Below are 19,846 nucleotides of genomic sequence, written 5' to 3' on the forward strand. Positions count from 1 at the left end.
AACAACAACAACAACAACAACAACAACAACAACAACAACAACAACAACAAAACTTTGACCCTCCAATCATCTTTCATGCACTGAGTAAATAATAGACTGCAAAATGAAGGGACTAATTAAAGGGGACAGGCAACTGGGAGACTGCAAAGATGGCCACTGTTTGGATGAAAGCTACAACAGGAGACTCCAAAGAAGCTGGCAGCTAATTGAGCTGAACAGCTGGTTTGTGTTCAGCTCAGATACAGGATTGACAGACCACCAAGTGCTTTTGGGGAGTCATGCTTCACGCGCCCCCCCTTAGAAGTTCTTTGCCAAAATTGGTTCTGAACCAGATTGCCCTGAGAACGATTGGTAAAAGAGCCAAGAGAGACAAGGCATCAGAGTATCTCCACAGGTTCATCAAAAAATGACTTTCACTGAGATCTGGGGTCTCTGACCCTGCCTCTCTAAGTAGCAGAGTACGGAGGGATAGCTAGAACTTTTGGTGCATGGGTCAAATTCAGTGGAACTGAGAGGGCACACAGTGAGAAAGAGGGTTCAAATGGGATGTGGCAATCTACCCCTATTGTAGCAAAGGCAAAGGAAGAATGGCTATGGGGGACTGGTAGGGATCATCAAGGATGGGTGGCCTGCAGCAGAGTGAGGGAGCCAGGACAACTGCATCACACTGTGGAAGACCATAGCACTCAGAGTCAATGGCCTAGACCAGAAGAGCATGACTAGAATGAAGCTTGCTCACTTGGACATTGCTTTTCTGAGTGGAAGACCCAGTCCCCCTGCAACATGGTTGTACCTTGTTTCTATGGTACTTACTAGCTAGGTGGCCATGACAAAGCATTTTGCCTTTCCCTGTCTCACTTTGCTCACCCATAAAGTGGGGATATTAATATTTACACTATCAACATCAGATGGTCACTGGGAGGGAAGTACTTTGTAAACTTAAAATACTATGGAAGTAGGAGTTGTTTATGCCTCCAGTTCTTTAACCATAATATCTTTCAACTCCTAGGTAGCTCTGGGGACAATGGTGAAGATTAAAGGCAATAAGAAAATTCTCTTTGATCCTCAATAGGCAAAATCCAAAACCATTTTCAAAATTTTTGCTATTGTTAAGTTAAGAGCTCTTATTTCATATTTCAGATATGGCTAATTGACACAGTGAGAAGAGGGTAGCTGCTATTCCTAGAAAATATTGGACCATAGATGAAAAAGATCTTTGAGATCATCTAGTTCAACCCTACAATTTTACAGATGAGGAACGAGGTTGGGTAACTTAGCCCAAAGCTACATTGAAAATAAGCCACAGAGTGAGGATTTGAACCCAGGTCCTTTAGACTCTAAATTCAATACTCTTTTTAGTACTTAAATGTATTTTCCCATGTTTAATCCAATACTCTTTCTACTGTACCATAATGCTTCCTAGCTCAAACTATTTTTTGCCATAAGCCCATATGTTGTCAATATTTCTGGAGGAAAAATAATAGCTATTCATTTTCATAGTAACTCATAAATAATCTGAATATGGATCCCAAATCATAGATTTATTGTCACAATTCATAGGAGAAAATTCATTTAGTCAAACCTTATAAGCACTATATATTATTATCATTACTCTTTTTGTCAGCATTATGAATTTTCTAATGAATTGGTCCTTATTTGCCTAGTTCTATGCTCATGTCCTGAGTAGCAACCTGGACTTATGGGCTACTGTCTGCTATTAGGCATTTGTTTACTTTTCTAATGTTAAATCTATATGATAAACAAGTCATGTGCCAAAAGGACAATGAAGGGAAGATATGATTCTACAATAAATCAGCCCTGAAGGCTTTATTTTTGCAATTCTAATAAAAAACAGAAAAGACTGAAATTATAAATTTAAAACCCAATAAAACTCCCCTTCTCTAATTTCTCTGGAGGTCTTATTGGAGTTCATCCCTATCAGTCTCTTCTGTTGCCATAGAAAAACATGGTATTATTGGTGCCCAAACCAAAGTGAATTAAACCAGAAACCTCTAGTTATATTACCATAGTTCCATACAGGGGTCATATCACTGACATTTACATATAAACACACATCAACACAAATGAACTAGAAAATATGCACCTAGCCACTAAACAACCTGCTCTAAAAAATTCCTGTTACTGAGAAGTTGAGCTCCAGTTTGAGATCCAATGAAAATAAAATTCTCACAAGCCTTCATACCTTGGTTAGATGGTGAGCACCTTTTCCCTCTTATCCCCACTCTACATTCAGCTCTACAAGAAGCCTTCTAGTGCCCTCCACCAAAATGAAAATGAACTTTATTTTATTTTGAATATACCAACATAATATATACATTTTGATAATCCTGGCTAGACTGTAAATTCCCTGAGGGCAGGGCAAGGGCTGTTTAATTTTATCCAAATAACCACAGTATCAATGAACACTTGCACCACCAGTGCCTAGAATAGAGTAGGTACTTAATAAATCCTTATTGACTGAGTAATTGAATAGAACTCTTGACTTGGAGTCAGGGAAACATGTATTTAAATCTTGCTTCTGACCTATATAAGTTCTGTGTCCAGAGGCAAGTCTCAGAATCACCTTCCTCATCGGTAAGACAGGGATAATACCTACAATACCTAGCCTAACAGTATGGTTATGAGATCCAAATGAGATAAGGCAAATTATTAAGTGCTGTATTAGTATTGTTATGTGCCAAGGGAAAGGAGATAAGCTTGAAAATATGTCATGGGACTAAAAGGAAGAAAATTCTTTCTTTAAGAAGTACCAACATATGAATACTCTCCTTATGGGATTCATTGCTTTTATCCCTGGTACTGCCTACCACAATCCTTTGATTCTTTCTTTTTTTAAACCCCTACCTTCCATCTTAGAATCAATACTGGTTCCAAGGCAGAAGAGCAGTAAGGGCTAGACAATAGGGTTAAATGACTTGCCCAGCTAGGAAGTGTCTAAGGTCATATTTGAACTCATGCATTGATTCTTTCTACCTCCAGGTAAGGCCCTGGAAAACACTGTAGTTCTCTGGAACCCTTTAGAACTTTTAGGTGTGGCACACAAAGAAAAGGCATACTAACTGTCAAGCAATATTGAGTTAAGGAAGTTAATGAGGGTGCTACCCCATTGGGCATGATTCCTTCAATACCATTGCTCAATGCATCTTAAATGTCTATAAATGGACAGGTATCATTTAAAAACCACATGCCATTTTCTGTGTGAATGCCTTACTTTCCTCACCTTGAAACTACTTTCTTGTCTCCTGGTCCTGGTTCATCTTTCATCCCACATACTCTAAACTTAATCCTTCTCTTTTCAGATTTCAAGGATTAAACAAAATGGGAGCTGAGTTGGGTGGTACAACACAGAACTGCTTGTGGGCTGCAGAGACCCGTATTTCCAAGAAGAAAATTTGCTCTTTGCTTTTTTAAAGTTTATTATTTATTTACTAGAATTCAAGAGAGCAAAAAGAATAGATTTAATAAGTTTATCTGTCTATTTACACATACAAGTTCAAATACAAATGGGGGTGGTGGTGGTTGTGGTGGTAGTGGTGTAATAAGAATAAATAAAATGCAGTCAAGAACTCCAAAAGCCTGTGACTAATCCCTAAAATTTCTGACCTCTGTTCTTCATGCATGAGAAAACTGCGCTTTTTTGTTTTGAAGCTTAATATTTCAGAATTTTGCCTCCCCCCTAAAAAAGGTTTCATACAACTTAAGCTTTTTTAAAACTGACTTTAAACCGGACAGATCTTCAGCTAGGGGTGCTTTCAGAACTCAGCCAAAGCTAGAAAAAACTATATGACCCCCTCTCTCTATACTACAGGGTGCAATAGAGACAGTCATAAAATGGCACAGAAACTAATTTGGGCAGTCAAGTTGGGTAACAAAATACTTGGGCATTCGATCTGATTGACAGAATGCCTACATTTTGGGTTATCTAAATTAAAGGAAGGCATCATGGTCCAGTGGAAAAGAGCACTGAATCTAGAATCAGGAAGCATGGGTTTGGTTCCTATATCCAACTCCTGTTGGTTATATGATCCTGAACAAGTCATTCATTTCCTCTGGAACTCAGTTTTTCTCTCTCAAAAAATGGTAATAATAATACCTTTATCACCTAATTTACAAAGTTGTTGCTTTAAAAAAAGAAATGTAATTGTAACATAATAGTAATGTAAAATAAATATAATAGGAATAGTAAATAGTAATAGTGATGTAAAACAAGTAATACTATGAAATAGTAATAAAAAAGGAAATTCAGAAACTGTACACCTGAGTATTTCCATTCTCAATGTCACACACACATATATCCACCTCTTCCTTTAGGAGACATAAAGCATCTTAGATTATGGATTGTAGAAAGTTAGCGCTTCAAAGGATTTTAGTAAACATTGGGCCAATCACCTTATTCTACAGAAAAGGAAAGTAGAGTCCAGAGAAATAAAGTGACTTCTTTTAGGTTATAGAGTAAGCCAGTGATAGAATAGGGGCCTCCTTCTCCAACCCAACTGGAAATCAGAAGTCAACAATTGGCTCATCCCAGCTCTGACAGTTGAGCTTTTTACTTTATCTAGCTAAGGAATCAGGCTACCACATCTCTGGAAGTATCCTCACCATTTCCTTGCATGGATTTTCTCTCTTCTTTTCATCTTCTTCTTTCCTTTTTCAAACTCCTTTATGTCTGACTTCCCTTATTAGAATGTAAGCTCCTTAAGGGCAGAGATTGTCTTATTGGTATATATATATATATACCCAGCATTTAGCACAATGCCTGGTGCATAAGTAAGCACTTAAAATGTTCTAGAATATCTATCCACCTAGTTATCATTTATCATCTATCAATCTTATTAGATATCATTTATCATCTATTTACCATCTATCTATCCATCTATTTATCAGCTATAAATTATGTATCTATCCATCTACTTAACTATTCATCTAGTTATTGACCTATCATCCAGCAAAAAGTCCAAACCAAAAAAAATCCAAACCAGATTAAAATAAAATTGAGAATAGAATATTTAACAAAATAAATAAAAACGCAATAAAATGTAGGTAATGGCAATATATAGTTGTCTAAGTCAATATGTAGCCCCACAGGGATTCTTATATAGAATCTATTACCTCCTATGTCCATCAATGGCTTAGAACCCTGAGAGATTATGTATAGCTGAAAGTCAACCTTTAATATGGGTCAGAAGCAGATTTTGATACCATTTCTTCCAGGCTCAGAGGCTTTCTATCCACTCCATCAATATTCCTTTTCAGTGCCTAGCAGCCATTTTGCTTGAATTTATTCCAATTTCCAAGGTTGTGATTAATTTTAATTAGAACCAAAATATCAGTATTATTTTTTCCATTGGCATATACCAACAATACTCCTTCTTCTTGAAACATTTTATAATTATTAACTAATTAACCCACCTGCTGATTCTTTCAGGAGAAGGCAATTTCATTCTACTAGTGCTCTAGGGAGGGAAATTAAAGAGCAGGAGGTTGACTAGCTTTAAGTAACACAAGCTAGTAGCCCAAATTGGCCCTGGACTGGGGATACTCTAACCTTTTTGTCAAAATGAACTCCTTCTGATTTCTCCAAAGTCTGAATATCACTATGGGCAAGGATGGATTCCAAGAAGGTCTACTTTTGAAAGTTAAGTTCATGAGATGCCTGATTTGAACCCAGGACCTCCCATCTCTAGGCCTGGCTCTCAATCCACTAAGCCATATAACTGCCCCTGAAGTATATTTAATGACTTCTGGAAGTTTCAGGGAAAGTGTCCATTTGCATTGGCAGTGGAAATTTCCTTATCCTAGAGTCCCTTATATCAACAGAATCACAAATCCAGTCTATTTTCCTGGTGATTTTCTATAATAGATTCTTAGTAAATGTATGTTGAATTAATTAATGAACACAATGTTATCATTCCTTGATTGGAACTCTTTGAGAGGCAGGCCTAGAGATGGGAGGTCCTGGGTTTAAATCAGGCATCAGATACTTCTTAGCTGTGGGACCCAGTGCAAATCACTTGACCCCCATTGCCTAGCCCTAGACCTTACCACTTTTCTGCCTTGGAACCAATTAATTCTGAGACAGAAGGTAAGGGTTATTTATATGTGTGTGTACATAATTAAATTTTTATATTTTATAAAAATATATATGTAAAATCTTTTTCTACAGTTGAAGAAATAGGCATAGAGAGGTTAGTTAAGTGACTTGTCAAGGATAACACAACTAGTATTTGTCAGAGGCAGGACTTGAACACAGGTCTCTGTGGCTTCCTGACCATCTCCTGATCTACTATGCCCCCACTAGAAGAGATACTCAAGTAAATATGAGATGGTCTCTGATTTGGGGGAATTTATAATATAGTTACTGGCTATAAACCTTAGAATGGACACTATACTTAAGGTCTATATCATCTTGTTAGGACTCCCTGATATAGACCATACTATGATCCCTCCTTTCCAGAACAAGGCTTCCATCTGGAACCACCACAGACAACCTACAGCAAAGGCACTGAAGATGCTACCGTTTTTATAACACACCATCTGACTATCCCCCCTTCCATGGGACCAAGAACTTTTCACAATGGTGCAGGTTGACAATTTTCATCAGGTTTTTTTCCTTTAAATGGCTTTTTAGAAACCATTCAGGAGCTCCAAACTTTTAATTGCTGATATATAAGAAGGAAATGTTAATGGGCACCGTGAATATGGCAGGTGTGGCATCACATACTGAATTACAGACATATCCCTTCTTCAATTAAATGGCTGTAATATAATAGGCACAGGATAATTTTGCAAGGTCCTGTAGGGATTTATTATCTAAAATTCACACAATGTATAGCTAAGGGAATAATAGAAATCCATTTAGTCCCCATGGATTTGGAAACAGAATGATATGTCCAGACTCTGATAACTAGCTGGAAGAAAAGTATAATAGAGAGTCTGAAGCGCAAACTATAGGGCTCCTTCCTTAACTTGGTCTGTAACCTAAATTAAGGCAGGGGATTTAAATTAAACTAAACTAAAGCAGAGAGGGCCAACTCTTGGCCGAGCAATTGGGTTATGGTACAAGAAACTAGGGTGGAGCTTTCCTGAATCTGCTGGAAATTAAGGGCCAGCAGGAACGTAGTTTGGTAGAGTTCAGGGAAGATAAGAAACCAATGTGTCAGAATTAAAGGACAAGAAACAAGTAAGTATAGCCAATACCCAAAGTTGGATCAGATTTATCTATAAGTATAGAACTAAAAAGAGATCCAGAGAAAGGAAGATGAGGAGAGGTTGCAGCTAGCTGGGGTCAGAATCATAGTAAAACTAGACAGGAACATTGGAAATGGGCTATTGCTGAGAAAAATTGTCAAATAACAGGTTCCAGGAGTGAGTCCCACCTACTCTGATGCCTCTTGGAGCTACCATACATTATGCTAGACATCAAACTTGATTTTGGATAATAACTTTTAAAAACAATTACTTAAAATTGGGCCACTGTTACCACTATTACTGAGTTAGATAGTCAATCAAGTGAAACTAAAAAACAAATAAAAAAATTACGCTAGCCTTTGGTTTCCTTTCTAATACTAGTTATTTTATTTTATGCATTTAAAAAATTATTCTAAGAGGGCTCCATAGGCTTTACCAGACTTCCAGAGGTGTTCATGACACACACAATATTCAGAATCTCTATTCTCAAGCCTTTAAGGTTAATAGCAAGAAAAGCAATATAAGGATGTGAGGTTGGAGAGCATTCAACTGAGTTTCAGATAGTTTTGTCCAAGTCCACAATTTGCAGTCTTAAGAGATCTAGGGAAACTGCTCCTTACCAGGAATAATAGGATTCCGTTTCCAAGGCAACCTAGTGGGCTTTGCTAGGGCTGAGGGGTAGGCTGCCCTTGCCTATAACTGACCTTCCAGAGATGATCGTAGAAGGGGGAAATTACATACCTAATTCCTACTCTCATTCCCTAGCACAGATTTGGATTAAATAAAATTTAAAAATTACATTGAAATAGTATACAAAGAACTTTACTCACAGCAATCCCAAGAGATAGACCTGTCTGTGATCAAACAGCTAGGAAGTCAGAGGAAATTCAGACTCAGATCTCCTTGGCCCCAGGTTAGGAGCTATTTCTATTACATGCCCCCATGCTGCCTCCCAGAAAGGCTTGAAATTTCAAGGCTGAGAAAAGTCTCAGCCAATGAATCCATTTTTCCAGCCATTGATTTGATGGGGTAGAAAAATGTATTTATACAGTTAGCTGATGACATCCAAGTAAGTGGGTCGACCACTCTATGTATGTTTGACAGGTAACCAAATGAAACTAGCTCTTAAGCAGCATATTTAAGGAACAGCTGGAAGATATAATGCATATTTTTCTACAGGTCTGACAGGTTTAGCTGTACTTACAGGTCACAACTCAGAGTGAACTCTGGAATTCCTCACCAAGACAGAGAAGAGGCTTAAGACAAGAAGAAGGTTTTATCAGGATGGCATTCAAAGAAAAGTGCATTAACTACTTCAGTTTCAGTCTTGGAAGAATATAAACTCAGTTCAAAATAAGAAGATGTAGCTAGAAGAGAAAGACATATAAAAACAAACTTTCCAGCCCCATATTGAGATCTTTATCCCAAACATTGAGTCATCTATCATTTGGACTTCATTTAGATGGCAAATCAAATGAAGCATCTAGCTGGGGGAAAAGGTACGTATTAAATATTAAAACCTAACTAAACTAACCCTTACAAACCCTCCTCTCACACCTGTGATTCAAATAGGATTATGTTCATAGCTTCATACCTGGGAAAGCCTTATCCATATTGTCTATTGTTCTACTTATGTACCCTTTTTGAGGAAAATCCAATAAATGGGTCTGCATTATATAAAAAAATTAGCAGGTGACTGTCACCGCTTTTAAAATGATGTATCACTTAAAAAATTAGAAAAAGAACAAATTAGAAATCCCCAGATAAAAACTAAATTGGAAATCCTAAAAATTAAGGGAGAAATTAATAAAAATGAAAGCAAAAGAACTATTGAACTAATAAATAAGACTAGGAGCTGGTACTTTGATAAAACAAATAAGGTACTGGTAAATCTAATAAAAAAGGAAGAACAGAATCAAATTAACTGTATCAAAGATGAAAAGAGCAATCTTACCTCTAATGAAGAGGAAATTAAGGCAATTAATAGTTACTTTGCCCAATTATATGGCAATAAACATGACAACCTAGGTGAAATGGGCAAATATTTATAAAAATATAAATTGTCAGGATGTATCACTTGACCAAAGGAATTACTGTAAGATTTATTGAAATAAAGTATAAGAAAGAGGGTGACCAGGATGATGAAGGACCTTGAAATCATGCAAAATGAGGATATGTTGAAGAATCTGAGAAAATTTCTTCTGCCTGGACCAGGGAAGATTTGGGGGCAAGTATAGTATGGAATGAGGAGGATGAGGAATGATAAATGACAATGATCTCAAAGTATTTGAATGGTTGTCATATGGAAAAGAAATTTCACTTCAAGGATTCCTTTGCTCCAGAGGCAGAACTGGGATCAGTGGATGGAAATTGTAAAAACCAAAATAAAACTCCTCAAACCAGACAGATTCAATACTATAAAGAAGAATTTCCTAATTATTAAAGTTTTTCCAAAGTGAAATGGGCTGCCTCCAGAGGTAGTCTGTTTCTCCTTACTAGAGGCCTTCAAGCAAAGACAAGCTAACCACTTTGGGAGCACATAAGACAAAGGAATTCTTGGTCGGGTATCATTGGATTAGACGGTCTGTAAGGTCTTGTCCAACTCTGATATTTTTTGAAACAGCAAACTACCCTGGCACAAGTGAGATATTATTCACAAAAATATGATTCATATCTAACTTTCAAATAAAGCAAAGTCCATATCAAGAAATGTAACCAGAATCGAGTGATAATACACGTATAACCCAATGGAATTGCTTGTCAGCTCCTGGAGGGGGGAGGGAAGAGAGGAGGGAGAGAACATGAATCATGTAACCATGGAAAAATATTTAAAAAGAAATAAATGAAAAAAGAAATGTAACCAGATTCCTAACTGGATGACCTGAGCAAGTCACTTAACCTCTATTTGCCTCAGTCTCTTCAACCATAAAATGAGGATAATAATAGTACCTCAACTATAAAATGAAATAACATTAGCAATAGGGTTGTTGTAAGAATCAAATGACATAATATTTGCAAAGTGCTTAGCACAGTACCTGGCACATAGTAGGTACTATATAAATGCTAAATAACAATAACAATAAATCTTTTAAGATTTCAAATATTCCAATTGGGGATTGATTCCTTCTGTAATTTTTACATCTTGAATTCCTAAGTGGTATATACCCATTGACACTTATTCACGTATGCATACATACAAAAATACATTATTGCCATTCCTCTCCCTAGTACAGAACTTTGGATTGCCTGTTTTATGATTTTAAGTAACTATCAATGATAGAGAAGTACAGAGGTTCCTCCCCCCTAAAAAACCACATTCTTCTTCACTTTGGCAAACACACTGCTACATAAGCCTCAAAGACAGAAAGAGAATGTGAAGGGTGCAGAGCCATCCATCAACACTGCCCACTGATCCAACATGTAATTCCTGCTGCCAAGGGCATTCAAGGGGTGAGTCTGCCTTAGTAGGAATACTGGCAGAAAAAAAGCATTCACCTCAAAACAACTATCAAAACTTGCTTATTAAAACATTCTGGACTGAAAAATCAGTAGATGAATGCCAGGTGATAAGCCTAAAATGAGCCAATTAGAGTGAAGGCATGAAACAAGGTAGAGTTTTCTTTGTTATTGTAAAGATCTCTATATTGTTCTACTCACTATGCCAAGCCTTTGTAGCATGAAACACATATACACATCAAAAAAAATCAAGAAAAACATCAATGCTAAATCGAAAAGGGAAAGAAAATAAGAGTATGTCCAAGAGGCACTCTTGGCATCTTCTTAATGTGACTTAGCACTTTCACAGTGCTTTTCATCTTCAAAGCACTTGAGGAACATTAGCTAATTAATCCTCACAACAGCCCTGCAAGGTAAAGGAGGATTATCTCCATTTTACAGATGGGGAAGTGGAAATTTTGAACACACATAGAAAATCTAGTGACAGTCTGAGATAATTGCTGGAAGCTGGATTTAGAGCTATTCTTTGCTGTCTAATCAAGCCTGCCCATGTGTCCCAAACCTGATCTAGCTTGAGAGCCTTTTTAGACAAGCTGTTGCTGACTGTTGCTAACTCTGTGGTGGTTGGGCCAGACAAAGGTCCACAGGCGAGTCTGAGATTTCACTCATCTAAGGTGAAATGATGCTCTGCTGCCTCACTGAACCCTTCAACTATGATGATTAATTCATAGCTCATTTAACTGGGGTGGCTTGGGACAGTCTTGCTTGATGGTAGATAAAGGTGAGTTAGATGACCTCTTGAGATTGAACCTCCTCCTCCCTCCTCTTTTCTATCATAGCTGAACAATATGAACCAGTGCCCAAAAAATAACATACTAACATGTGGTGCTTTTGATATGTATACCCCTGTTTTATCATAAAATACTGAGCAATTCCCATACCAAATACCAGTTGTAGCCATTGTGATAAAATGCAATATGAAAACTCTTATGTCATCTCATTATTGACTACTGTTGGGAAATAACTCTAAATTAGGATGATTCTGAGACTCTTTTAAAAGCCACTAAAAACTCCATAGTGATATAGGCAGATCAATTTCTCTCCTCCAGGAACATCTTTGAGCTGGATCTCCTCTTGTTGCTAGGCAGCCATCACCACAATAATTTTCTGGTCCAGCCCTATAGTTTCATGATAATAAGGAACTCTCATTGTAAAAATGCTTTCCACTGATGCATAGATGCAACTCAAATGTAACTTAGAATCTTGGAGAATGCCTTTGAGGCACTGAGAGGGCAAGGGACTTGCCTAACATCACACAGCTAGTAACCATGAGAAGAAAATCTAGATCTTCTGAGCTCTATACAGGTCAGTTGTCTCCAGGGACGTGCTGGAGCCAGCTTGAGCTGACAGAGCAGATTGTTAAATTTTCAGTGTAACATTCACATCTCTGAAATCTGCAAACACTACAAATCAGAGACAGATTTATTCTTTTTTTATTGTCTACACTTAAGTGATCAGAAATGTTAATAAGACTGATTGAACTTTAAAGTATATTGCAAGTGCTTTTTTTTTTTCAGAGATGGTTGTTAAACATTTACCAACACATATTTGACTCTCTACTATCTCTCTCTCCCTGATATCACTGGCCAGTAATACATTAAAATATGCTAATTTTCTTCTCTGTTTCTTCCTCCCATATGAGTTTTCTGTATATCTAAAATGGACAAATTTTAGAACCCTGAATATCTGTAAACTTCTTAGGTTCAAGAAAAATGTGTGTGTATATATATACGAATGTAGCTATGTGTATGCATTTGTATATTTATACACATATGTATACACACATGAATACAAAGAATGTTTGCACATATGAGTGTGCATGTGCGCACGCATGTGTGTATTTGACAACCTAGTATCAAAGTATCAAAGACAGAGAACTGACTCAGAATCAGGAGATTTAGATTTAATTCTCATCCCTGCCATTTTTAGCTCTGTGATCTTGCAGGAAGTCTATTAATTGCCTGAGCCTCAGTTTCCCCATCAGCAAAATGGGAATTATAATACTGGTATTACCTGTCTCACAGGATTATTGTAAAGATCAAATGATATCATTTAGGTCAAGCATGCTGTAATTTAATGTCTAAGTGTAAGCAATTATTCCATATCTCCCTGGTGCCTGTAGGATTTTCCACACACAGTGAGTTCAATTAATGCTTCTTAATTAAAATTTGGGTAGCAAGTTGTTTCTGTCTGGGGGGAGAAGCACTATCATCCCACTAATTCAGTGTTTAGTCCATTGCTGAGAACAGAGTAGGTGCCCAGGAGATATGGTATTAGTCCAAATATAGGTTGTTCCAAAGTATAGGTAACACCCTTACAATGAGATCTCTTTGAAAGGTATAATAAGTGCTTTGCTGGAACTGGGTCTCACCTGCTTGGAAGAACTAATTGTTAAATTTTCACTGGAAACATTCATACCTAAAAATCTAGCAATTGCTCCACAACAGGGCTTGTTTTGTTGATTGTCTAGACTTAAGAAAGTGATAGAGGAAATCTTAATAATTCAGGTTAAATTTTAAAGTGTGTCATATGTGTTTTTCTGGAAAGAAATATATTAATGTATGTATGTGTATATATGTCTGTTGTGGGAGAGTGTATATGTATGCATATCTTCCATGTGTATATAGTTCTTCTTGCCAACACTGTGCATTGAGGAAATCACCTCTGATCCTCAGTTTTTGTAAATGGGAAGTGACTATAATGAAACTTGCACTTTAAAATACTATTTAAATATGAATATAATACCTAAGCTTGTTATCGATAAACAGGCCCTCAGTTGACTCATTTCCTTGGGCCTTTGTTGGCAATAGGATACTGGGCAAGAAAAGGAACAATTGTGACTCCAAATTACAATGAATAGTTTTCCAGCCCTTAGGAATCCAATGTTCTTTTCATACTAGTACCTAATACACACCTCTTTCCATATACTTCTGAGCAAACTCCCAGACACACAAGTTTAAAAGAATTACTCAAAGCTACAACCCACAGAAGTAGAATAGGTTTATTTTTCTTTTTCCATTTGCTTTCAGTTTCCTTTATTGTTTGAAGAGTTGCTTAAAAGAAAAAAAAATACATAAAAATAGGCTGTGTCTCAAATCTTGCAGTTTTACTATCCTGAAAGACATGCTACAGTTTGGAAACCACATCAAAGACTAGGAATGTCAATTTGAAAAGTAAAAGAAAAAAATTGTGACCAAATTATGACTGTGAATTGTGACTGAATCAGGAAAACTTCAGTTCAGAAAGTAGAATGGAGGAAGGAATTCTAGTTTTCGTGACAAACAAGTGAGGAATTTAAATATGAAACTGGACTCTTAGAACCATCTTTAATATTATAAATATATAAATGTGTATAATGTATTGATACCACTAAAGTCTATAGCAAAAATGAAAACTTTTCTTTTTAAATGCTTGTAGTAAAACTTGCGAGGTTAGGATACATCTTATCAAAAGAAAGGATGTTATACCAAACCAGAAAGACACCAGGTTTAAACTTCAACTAAAAATATTTACTGAAGAATAATAATAATAATATTTATTTATGTTCCTAACACAAATAAATATTCCATAAGAGGAAGTGGAGATCTGCGGTCAAAGAACTTTGACTGTTAAACTTGCTGCTCTCTGTCCGCCACTTTCCTGAATTTACAATGGGCTCTATTCTCTTGGAGTACACCTTTCTCTTTGTGATTTTCCTTTTGAAGTCAATGGAAACCCATGTCTGAAAAAGGAGATTCTCAAAAGGTAGAGCCTAAAGTAAGATACTAGAACCATGACAGTTCACTTTGGGTATTCTAGATTTATCTTCAACTCCAGAGTCATTAAGTGATGCTTTGATTAACAAATCCTCTTGAGAGCAAAATCATCTCCAAACATTTGCAGGACTCTGAAGTAGAAGGGGAAGTAGATTTGTTATATTTGGTTTCAGAAGGTGAAACTAAAAAAAGTGGGAGGAATCATAGGAACTTATTGTTGCTATTTGACCTTTGTTTTCAAAGAGGGCCATCACAAGGGTCATATCTTTATTTGCTCATGAATTGGATTTAAATGTTGAAGAGTTACACAAAATTATTAGCCTCATTCTCTCTTCCAAAGTCATTCTTTTAATAACTCTAAACCACATATTGATGTGAGTAGTTATTATTAAGTCTATGCCCTTGATGCTGAAATAGATCAGTCACTTAGGTGTTGGCTAAATACCACCTAAATATTTTATCTATGAGAAACCCCATATCATTGTGGAGAAGTAGTCTTTTATGGACTTAGGGCAAAAGGAGCCTCTTCTCCTGGAAGAAAGGAAAAGAGAGAGAATGGCCCAAAAAGAGTCTTTGAAGACAATATCTCAGAGTGCATCTTTATATCTCCTATATGATTTCTACCTCTGTTGATGAATTTTGAAGACAAATAATTATACTTCCAGAGCCATTATTATGTTTATGTCTATATCTGTTTTTCTATTTTTAAAAATTATCAATTAATAAACATTTGTTTTCTTTCCATCTTACCCTCCCTGTTCCTGTAGTCAACTAAAAAAAATTGTGTTACAACTAATATATTGCCAATCAGCAATCCCTGGAATTCAGTAGTATGTTGTGTGGAGGAAATGATTTTTGTGGTTATTTATTGTTTAATTTTTAGTAGAAAATTAGTTGGGAGGTGAAAAGTACAACAATAGCTCCCCATCCCTCCCCCAACTCATGGGAAATCGTCCATAAGTAAGCCAAAAGGCTTCATGTTTTACCATGAGTATTAGAAGATCCTCTGGAATGCATAGAACTGCGTTAGACAGTGACATTGTTTTAAACATGTAGAAGTCTAGATAGCCAAAGAATATTGCCTATCAATTGAAAGTTTTTAGAATTTACTGGTAACTACAGAGGTTATAATGACCTCATAGGCTCCAACTTTTCTTTTATACATTACAGGGGCGGGGTGTTAAAAGCACTGTGCACCCATGATCTGGAAAATCTGATAAAATTGCTTGGTCTTCATTTCATATCAGAGAAGTCTGGACTTTTTTCTTTTTCTTTTACAGGGAGTTTACAGTACCTTGCTGTAAAATTTGAATTAAATATTTGATCATTGGCTATATGTAGGTCAATATTTTTAAGTTCATTAAATTAATTAATTTAGAATATTTTTCCATAGTTACATGAATCATGTTCTTTCCCTCCCCTCATCCCACCCCACTCCCACAGCCAATGAGCAATCCCACTGGGTTTTACATGTGTCATTAATCAACACCTATTTACATATTATTAGTATTTACACTAAGGTGATCATTTAGGTTATACATGCATCATGTATCCACCAGTAACAGAGGCACCTCAACATTTAGACTATAACACCCCATGCTTGGATATGTGATCCGAGGGGGTTGAATTGGCACTTAAGAATATGAAACTGGAAATAATAATAAATAATAAAAGATGATATCAATGTAGAGTTTTAATACATGCAAAGTATTATCATCATATAGATATATACTCACATGCATACATAAAATATACACGTGTCTATGTATATTTACATACACATGTATATATATATATATATATATTTTATAGTGTGTTTGTAGATAGATACAAATATATCAATATATATCAGGAATTTCTATATAAATAAGGACAGGTAGTAGACCTGTGATTTCATTGGTATGGGAAACTCTTGGGAAAGGAAACTCTATGAATGTAGATTAGTACCTTCTCGGTAATTTATAATCTTAAAGAGCTACCTAGAGCATGAAGAGGTTAAGGGCTTTTTCCAAGGTTACACAGTCAGGAAGCATTATCTTAATTAATTAATCCAAACAATAACCCTTAGAATAAAGAGTGGTTGTATCATGTTGAGTGCATGAAAAGGAAACAGGATTAGAAGCATTGAAAGATGATTTTATAAGATATATCAGGAAGAGAGATAATCAAAAGAAGTTTTTTAAAACCCTTTCCTTCTGTCATAGAATCAATACTGTGTATTGGTTCCAAGGTAGAAAAGTGGTATGGACTAGGCAATGGGGGTTAAGTGACTTGCCCAGGCCACACAGCTAGGAAGTGTCTGAGATCATATTTGAACCCAGGACCTCCTTTTTCTAAACCTGACTCTCAATCCACTGAACCACCAAGCTGTCCCCAAAATATTTTTTTAAATCACAGTTGGTATTAATCCTAGTTCTGCCACCTATTGCCTATATAAGTCCCTTAACATCTCTGGGGTTCAGGTTCTTCATCTCTAAAATGAGGGGTTTGGATCTGATGATCTCTAAGTTCCCACCCAGCTCTAACACTATTCTTTTCTGACAAAATAGCAGCTAAGTGCTATATAACTCATATTTCATTTTAAAAATAAAATTGTTATCTAGCCAATGGAGAAACAAAGTAGTGAGGAGAGGGGAGGCTTCTTCCACAGATTTAGAATATTTTCAGAAAAGAATGAAGAAAATTATACTGGTTCCACTATGAAATAATTACATTACATTTGCTTCAGTTCCCATTAGACATAAGGGACAGCCCTTGCTTTGCTCAATCAAGGCTGCATTTTTTAAATTATATTTTTTCAGTGCACTGAAGAGTTACTGTTTAAGGAAAAATTTGTTGAGTTTAAATACATTGCTACCATTAGAGGTAGTTGAGGTGACATTTGATTTTCCTGAATTTTTTCTCTTTTTAAATCTATGTCATAGGGAAAAGTTTATTACATGGGGCGGGGAGGGGGAGTAGAAAATATATATTTGGAAATGAATTTGATGTAAAAGCTAAGGTATCAATAATTTCTTTTACAGTAATTTCTAAAGAGTCAGTGCAATAAAGATTTATTAAAGCCCAGCATGGTATGAAACAGAGATGACACACAGTCCCCAGTCAGGAGGCAGCAATATTTATGAGGGTAGCTGGAATCAGATCAAAATGTAATAGGTGGAACGCCAGGTTCCGGGTTAAGATGGCGGCAGAGTAAGAAGCAGCTCTTAACCTCTCCTGACCGAAACACACAAAACTCCTCAAGGGGACATAAAAACAAGTCCAGACGAACGGAGGAACCCCACAACAGGGCACAGCGTGGAAGATACGTGGAATCGAGACATTTCCAGGCTATAAAGGGCTCTCACTAAATCGCGGGCTGAGCAACCGCCCCACCCCCAACTCCTCCACACACAAGATCTAGAGCTCTGAAGCCAGCTAAAAAGAAATAGAGCAAGTTTGGGGCACCCATCGAGTCATTGGCAGCTCCGGGGCCTGTTCCTGAGAGCAGCAAGATTTAAGACCCCAGTAAGCCAAAGAACGCAAGCGAAATCTGAGCGCCGGAGCAGAGAGTGGACGCTGGGCGCAGAGCACAGATACGGGCGGAGGCGTGGGTGGAGGCAGACACAGCCAGGAACTAAAGCTCTGAAAACCTGAGTGGGGAACCAGTGCAGACGGGTATACGACTGTGGAAGCAGCACCCTGAGACTTGTAAAGGAACCTCCTGCAGAGGATCAAGTAAGGGGGTCCACCAGGGGGCTTGACCTTGGAAAAAACCAGAACTCAGACCTCAGGAACCAATAGACCGCGGACAGACACTGAGCGCGAGGATAAACCTGAGAAGCTGCTGGGCTAATGATGGCTACCCAGACTCAGGAAACTCAGAAGAGAAAGAATAACAACAAGAAAAAGAAGCCTTTAACACTGGACAACTTTTACACAGAGAAAATCCAGACAACCAAGCAAACAGAGGAGGAGAACAAACAAGCATCCGGACCCTCCTCAAATAAGGAAAATTCCTCACAAGCTATGGAAGAGTTCAAAACTGAGATTTTGAGGAAAATGGAAGAGATCTGGCAAGAAAATAACTGTTTAAAAAGTAAAATCTTGCAATTGAACACCAGAAATGACCAGATTGAAAAGGAATACCAGAAGCTTATGGCCAAAAACCAGAAGCTTATGGCCGAAAACCAGAAGATCATGGCCGAAAACCAGAAGATTATGGCCGAAAACTGAAAGATTATAGCCGAAAATCAATCCCTAAAGGCTAGAATTGAGCAATTGGAAGGTAATGATCTCTCAAGACAACAAGAACAAATAAAACAAAGTCAAAAGACTGAAAAAATAGAAGGAAACATGAAATATCTCAATGAGAGAGTGACAGACCAAGAAAACCGGTCTAGAAGAGACAATTTGAGAATAATTGGTCTTCCAGAAAAACCAGAAATTAATAGAAACCTGGACTCCGTACTAAAAGAAATTATTCAGCAAAATTGCCCTGAAGTCCTACAACAAGAGGGCAATATAGACATCGAAAGGATTCATAGAACATCCACTACATTCGACCCAGAGAAGAAATCGGTTAGAAATATTATTGCCAAATTCAAAAGCTTTCAAGCAAAAGAAAAAATCTTACAAGAAGCCAGAAAGAGACAATTCAAATATCAAGGAGCACCAACCAGGATCACACAGGATCTGGCAGCCTCCATGCTAAAAGACCATAAGGCTTGGAATACAATATTCAGAAAGGTAAGAGAGCTGGGCCTGCAACCATGGATCAACTACCCATCAAAATTGACTATATATTACCAAGGGAAAGTATGGGCATTCAACAAAATTGAAGAATTCCAGGTATTTGCACAGAAAAGACCAGGGCTAAATGGGAAGTTTGATATCGAACCACAAAAATCGAGAGAAACCTGAAAAGGTAAATAAGATACAGAGGGAAAAGAAAGAAAACTTATAATTTTTAAATTTGCCTTTTTAAGGGCCTCAGTGAGATCTAATTATCTGTATTCCTATGTAGAGAAATGTTATGTATAATTCTCTGTAGTGAACTCTATTCACTATTATAATATTCACTATTATAGTAATCAGAAGAATAATTCACAGGGTGAGAGTGGAACACTAAATAATCTAAGATGGTGTGGGGGATGGGAAAGAGGGGGTAAATAGCAGGGGACACCAAGAGAAACTTGAGTGAATAAGAAAATAGAATATTCTATTACACACAAAGAGGGCATGGGAGGGAGAGGGGACAAATACTATTATAAGAAGGAGAGGAAGAGAGCATTAAGAGGTAATAATCAAATCTTACTCTTAGTGTAATCAACCCGGAGAGGGAAGAGTAGCTTTATTATCCATTGGGATAAAAAACTCTATCTAAC

General features: G+C 36.9%; 1 protein-coding gene across 5 annotated transcripts in view; it reads right to left on the minus strand.

The window, feature by feature from the left end:
- Positions 1-19,846, minus strand: part of NHS (NHS actin remodeling regulator) — a 449,929-nt gene that overhangs the window by 380,520 nt on the left and 49,563 nt on the right. Inside the window, exons 3-4 of one of the 5 annotated variants that reach the window (XM_044670337.1) lie at positions 12,324-12,351; positions 7,830-7,864 (exon numbers count right to left, since the gene is read on the minus strand). The exons of the other annotated variants lie outside the window; for them this stretch is intronic. Of the exons in view, the coding sequence (XP_044526272.1) occupies positions 7,830-7,864; positions 12,324-12,351 (63 nt within the window). The remainder of the gene's footprint in view (positions 1-7,829; positions 7,865-12,323; positions 12,352-19,846) is intronic. 5 annotated transcript variants of the gene reach the window in all.

This window comes from Gracilinanus agilis, chromosome 3 (assembly GCF_016433145.1).
Source record: "Gracilinanus agilis isolate LMUSP501 chromosome 3, AgileGrace, whole genome shotgun sequence".
Classification (NCBI taxonomy): domain Eukaryota; kingdom Metazoa; phylum Chordata; class Mammalia; order Didelphimorphia; family Didelphidae; genus Gracilinanus; species Gracilinanus agilis.